General features: G+C 48.1%; 1 protein-coding gene across 1 annotated transcript in view; it reads right to left on the bottom strand.

The window, feature by feature from the left end:
* Positions 1–781, bottom strand: part of Odf4 (outer dense fiber of sperm tails 4) — a 4722-nt gene extending 3941 nt beyond the window's left edge. Inside the window, exons 1-2 of the mRNA XM_023723180.1 lie at positions 648–781; positions 156–445 (exon numbers count right to left, since the gene is read on the bottom strand). Coding sequence (XP_023578948.1) covers positions 156–445; positions 648–697 — 340 coding nt within the window. The 5' untranslated portion in view covers positions 698–781. The remainder of the gene's footprint in view (positions 1–155; positions 446–647) is intronic.
* Positions 782–5413: the final 4632 nt, after the last annotated feature.

Here is a 5413-nt window from a genome sequence, read left to right as displayed (position 1 = left end):
ATATTTTGGCCAGAGTGGAGGAGAATTATCCTTGTAAGTCTGGGTGCAGATGTAGCCATTTTGCAGGTCAAGAAGGCAGATGACCAGATGGAGGACACAAGAGTTCCCTGAGAAGCCCAGGTGGGCTGGAGGCCTGGGAGGATGGAGGGGCTCACCTTTCCGGTCCTGTGATTTAAGACAGCTCCTACCTCTGCAGATGTACAGGGGCCCCATGGACAAGAAATGGATAGTGGTGTGGATATTGTCCATGACGTGCACGGGGTGGTGTTGATAGAAGCGGCTTCCGGGGACATGCAGCCATGTCGTGGAGAAGACCGTGACCAGCAGCACGACGAGGGCCACGAGGCTGAGCTCCGAGGCTGCCACCTGCGCTATCCAGCGGGGGCTGTGCGTGATTCTCCATCGCAAGGGCAGCACCGAGCTCCGGCGCAGGGTCACGGAGCGCCTGTGACAGCCCAGAGGAGAGACAGAGGGCTGCACCTCTCCTTTTGCTCAGGCCATGTCACCACCCCCATCCTGCCTCCCAGGCCTCCCCTTCCTTCCCAGGCCTCAGGTCTTGGTTCCCTTCTCCTTCGGACCCCTGGAGTACTCCCCTGCCTCAGTCAGCAGCACCCTTCTCTCCTTCCCCCCTTCGGTGCTGAGCTCACTTGTCATTCACCTCCTCGATGCTTTCATCAGTTGAATACGTTTCCATCATAGGCTTGAGGTCTGGGAAAGAGTAGGAGGCTGCTGAGCTCCACAACTAAGAAAAAACTGGCGCCAACTCGCTCAGCAGCCGGACAGGGCCCAACCGCCAGAGACTGTTCCTGGGGGGCAGGGGGGGGGGCTCAGTTCCAACTCCTCCTCAGAACTTTGCTCTTGGGGGTTGGGGAGATGGCTCAGTGGAATAAGCGCTTCCCTGGCAAGGGCAAGGGCCTGAGTTCAATCCTCAGTTCCGCCAAAAAAAAAAAAGAACTTTGCTCTTGCAGACCCAGCCCAGAACTGTGGGTCCAGCCCTTTGCTCCAGTTTCTGTCTCCCTCTCCCTAGGGCAATGAGCTCTGAGGGTTCCTTGGTTATTTGAGACAGGTCTCACTATGCAGTTCAGGCTGGTCTTGAACTCACTATGTAGTCCAGGTTGGCTTCAAAATCACAGCAAGCCTCCTGCCTCAGCCTCTTAAGTGCTGGGATTACAGGCACGTACCACCATGCCCAGTCATAATCACCGGCTCAGCGTGCCCCAGGGGCAGGGCCAACACGGCACACCAGAGATGGAATCCCAGCCACTGGGCTCTGCCTAAGCAGGCGCTTTAGTCCACTGAGCTATCTGGCTGACCCCAGGCCAGATACTTTTTACCCTGCCAGAGACAAGTGTCAGCCTTAGAGCAACCAGCCCTGGTCAAGGTTCCAAGGCCAAGAGGTTGAATGCTGAAGGTGGCAGGGCAGGTATGTTGCAGAAGAGCCAGTACTGGACCTCTTAGGAAGTCCATTCATACAGAGCCAGAGCTCATCAGGATTGTGTTTCCTTCCTAGTTTTTCCTGGAGCCTCTAAGGGTTTCTATTAATAACAAGCAGTTCTTGCAGCAACATGGAAGAATCCTGGAAATACGACATTTCCTGAAGGATGTAACTCCTGGAAGATTACACTACAAAGATGGTACCATTTCATATGGAGCTCATAAACAAGAAACAAAGCATTCATTTTATGATTGCATGATAATTTTTTTTAAAAAAGCAGTGAAGTAATAAACACAAACTATCATATGGTGGTGTTATGGTTTGTGTCTAGTTGTTCCCCCAAAGCCTCATGCAGTCATGGAGACAACTTCTGGAGTTTGTGATTAATCCATGATCCAGTGCTGGTGTTATGGGTGTGAGCGCTGTTGGGATTACAGGAATAAGTGCTGCTGGGATTATGGGTGTAAGTGCTACACCTAGCCTCGGGCAGATAGTCTAAAAGCAATGTAAGGGTGACAGTCTTGCTCTCTGCTGCCATCATGGCCGCAGGTCCTCCCTTTTGGCTCTTGCTATTCTGCTGTTTTCTGCCACCATGAACTGCTGCCCTCTGCCATGTGCCACTCTGCCTTAGGGCTAGCTGAACATGAACTGAAAGCTTCACAAACTGTGAATTAAATAAACCTTGCCTTCCTTAATTTTGGGTGTCAGGTACTTTGTCCCAACGATGAAAGAAAAGTAACTAAGACAGGTGGTGGGGCAGAAAGGGTTTCACTGGCACATACATGTCACCGATTACAGTCTAATTCCTATATTTGGATATTATAATATCCAATATAACTTAGATATTATAATCATGTCTATGTTTATATAGTATAACAGAGATTTCATGTAATCCACAAAATGCATCAAACATTGTTTTTCAAGATGCAATCAAAAATAGTTCATGAAAGGAAATATCATCCTAGTGATTATGAGCTTGGCAATGGGAGGGATTTATACAGCCACAAAATATAAGGTAAACAGTGTCCACTGGATTTCTTTTTTTTTTTTTTTAAATTTTGTTTATTTTTTTTTTTGTGTGTGTGTGTGTGTGTGGCCAGCTCAGCCCGCCAGGGGGCGCGGCTGGCTGGCATGTGGTGCTGGGGGATTGAACCGCGGTCCCTGTGCTTTGCCAAGCTTGTTCTAAGTAGGTGCTTTAGACCACTGAGCCATCTCTCCAGCCCCTGTCCACTGTATTTCAATGCAGTGTCAACAGATGGACAAAGCGCGGAAGACTTGATCACAGCTGTAAAAGTAAACGTGGCAGCCTGATGGTGCCCACGCAAGACCCTAGAAGAGGTAAACTGGAAAGCGGAAGGAGGACAAAATGCTGGACACCAAAATTAAAGAAGGAAGATTTATTTAGCTCTGAGAGACAGAGAGAGAGAGGACTCAAAATGTGGAGACAGTGGCAAAGGCAACAGGGCCAGGAATAACAGTGTCCATGGCACTGTCACCACCATGGCTTCATGCTGGGCTGCAGTGACAGTCATGCCTACCAGCCCGATCTGCTGGTGTTCTGGCGGTAGCTTGCTTCTCCTGGTCTCCCCCACACACACACACTGGGGATTGAACTCATGCTCTTGCACTTGCCAAGGAAGCGCTTATTCCACTGAGCCATCTCCCCAGCCCTGCTTTTCCTTATTTTTGTAGTTCGCATTTCCCAGCTGTCCTGGTGTGCAGTGATTACTCAACAGCATCCCCATACTCTTCTAAAGTCACCAGAATGGTGTTCTGTTGCTTCTAACCACAGTCCTGAGCGATAGTGTTCCCCAGCTTTCTGTTACCTAACAAGTACCTGAGATTGTCAATTTATAAGAGAAAAGGTTTTGGCCGGGGAGGAGATGGCTCAGTGGAATAAGTGCTTCCCTGGCAAGCACCAGGGTCTGAGTTCAATCCCCGGTCCTGCCAAAAAAAAAAAAAAAAAAAAAGAGAGAGAAAGTTTATTTTGGCTCAAAGTATTAGAGGTTATAGGACCTGCCACTTCGCACTGTAGTGGTCAACAGGCCAGGAGCACAGCCAGAACAGAACGTTCACCTAATGGCCTGAAGGAAAAAAAGAAAGGAAGGGACAAGCACCCTATTGATACAGGGAGAAAAACTGGTCTCAGGTGGGTGACCTCCAAACAATATAGGGAACCTCCAAATGATATAGAGAAAAACGATCTCTGGACCTGACCTGCATGAGTTTGTGTTCTCTAAAACTGAAGAATGAATTTTAGGAACAAACGGAGGTTATGAGCTGAATATATTTATTGAGAGAAAGAAAGCTCCTGTCCCTAGAGAGGGACGGGGTGGGGGGGTGAGCAGGTAGTTACCCCGGGAAGCTGTCTCTTGCAGGGACTTTTATGGAGGAAAACCATGCGGTGAGGTGGGTCTAAGGTGGTGAGAAGACATGGGAACTTGCTTAGTTGGGCATGAGGTGGGACAAAACTATGGTCAACCAATGAGATTACAAGCACCATTGCTCAGGTAAAATTGATTAAATCCAGTATCAAATGGGAAAGCAAGTCATGTAGCAAGCGGGCATGAATACAGAACAGGGTCTCTTCCTGTTGGGGGTTGAGCTAGTGACTCATTTGGGCTCTTTCAAGTTGATTGATACTATTTAGGATATCAATCCCTAATGCCCATCCCTAGGGAAGTATGTAGCTGTGTTTCCTCTTTTTGTCTTTGTCTTAAGGTGTGGCCCATATGGAAGTGTCTGTCTCTTCCCAGTTGTAAAGTCACCTTGTCTTCCATCTTGTCTCCTTGAGGGCCTGACCCTGTCTTAACTGCCTATAATATTTCTATCTAATTCGGCTGCCTACAACACTATCACCCTTCAGGGATCCCCAGGAGCCCAGAGACCTTCCAATAGGCCCTACCTCTTTTTGTTGTTGTTTTGTTTTGTTTTTTCAGTACTAGGAATTGAACCCAGGCCTTCACACTAAGCGATACCCTCAACCCATTTTTACTTTTTTTTTTTTTTTTTTAACCCATTTTTACTTTTTGACAGGGTTTTACTAAATTGCTAAGTTGCCCAGGCTGGGATTGCATTTATGACCCTCCTCAGCCTCTGAAGGTGTTGGGATTACAGGCGGTGCCACTGCACCCAGCTTCAGCCCCTCAGCCCCTCCTTAGAAAGTTCAGCTACTCCCAGTAGGGCCACGGGGGGTGGGGGGGATGACGACACACGCAAGCCTTCACAGTATGAACTCTTGAGGGTGCCAAGATCCAACAGTAGCACTGGAGGGGGTGGGTGGGGAACACTTCCCCTGCTGCTCTGCTTCCTCCTTGTGCAGTGTTAGGAAGGAGCTCTTTACTCCCCATCCCCACTTGAATGTGAAGGGAATCCCTGGCCTCTTGCCCTACTCCAGGAACCTCCTCCAAAAGGATGGAGCACATCATCTGGCCAGTGATCTTAGCTTAGATAGCAAAGATGTCTTTTGCTGCTCAAGCTGTGCATTGTTTGTCATCTGTGGGTCTGTTTTGTTTATCTTTTATACTGAAGACTGAAGCCAGGACCTCCTTCACAGTGAGCTACATCCGCAGCTCTTATTGTGTTTGTTGTTGTTGTTTTGCAGAACCAGGGATTGAACTCATGCCCTTGTGCTTACCAGGCAAGTGCTTATTCTACTGAGCCATCACCATCTCCCCGGCCCCAAACATCAAGTTTAATTCAAAGAAAAAACCACTAGACACTGTCAGCAAGAATGACAGAGCAAACTAACTCTTGAAAAAGATCAGCACCTTGGTGATATATGTGTAGTAGAAAGCTAAAAGAAACACAAAATGCTACTTAACTTAAAATGTTATAAGGTTTTTGCAAATCTACTCATTTCATTGGTGACTAAATCCCCTGGCCATTTCTCAATATCAGTGTGTGTGCAGCCTTGTCCCCTGAAAGTCTGGTGCAGTTAAACAGCCCAATGTAGCCGCACAAGACAAATTCTCCATT

The sequence above is a fragment of the Octodon degus genome, unplaced genomic scaffold, assembly GCF_000260255.1.
Source record: "Octodon degus isolate 3935 unplaced genomic scaffold, OctDeg1.0 scaffold00098, whole genome shotgun sequence".
Lineage (NCBI taxonomy): Eukaryota > Metazoa > Chordata > Mammalia > Rodentia > Octodontidae > Octodon > Octodon degus.
Note: the sequence above shows the minus strand (reverse complement) of the source record. Positions and strands in the feature narration are given on the sequence as shown.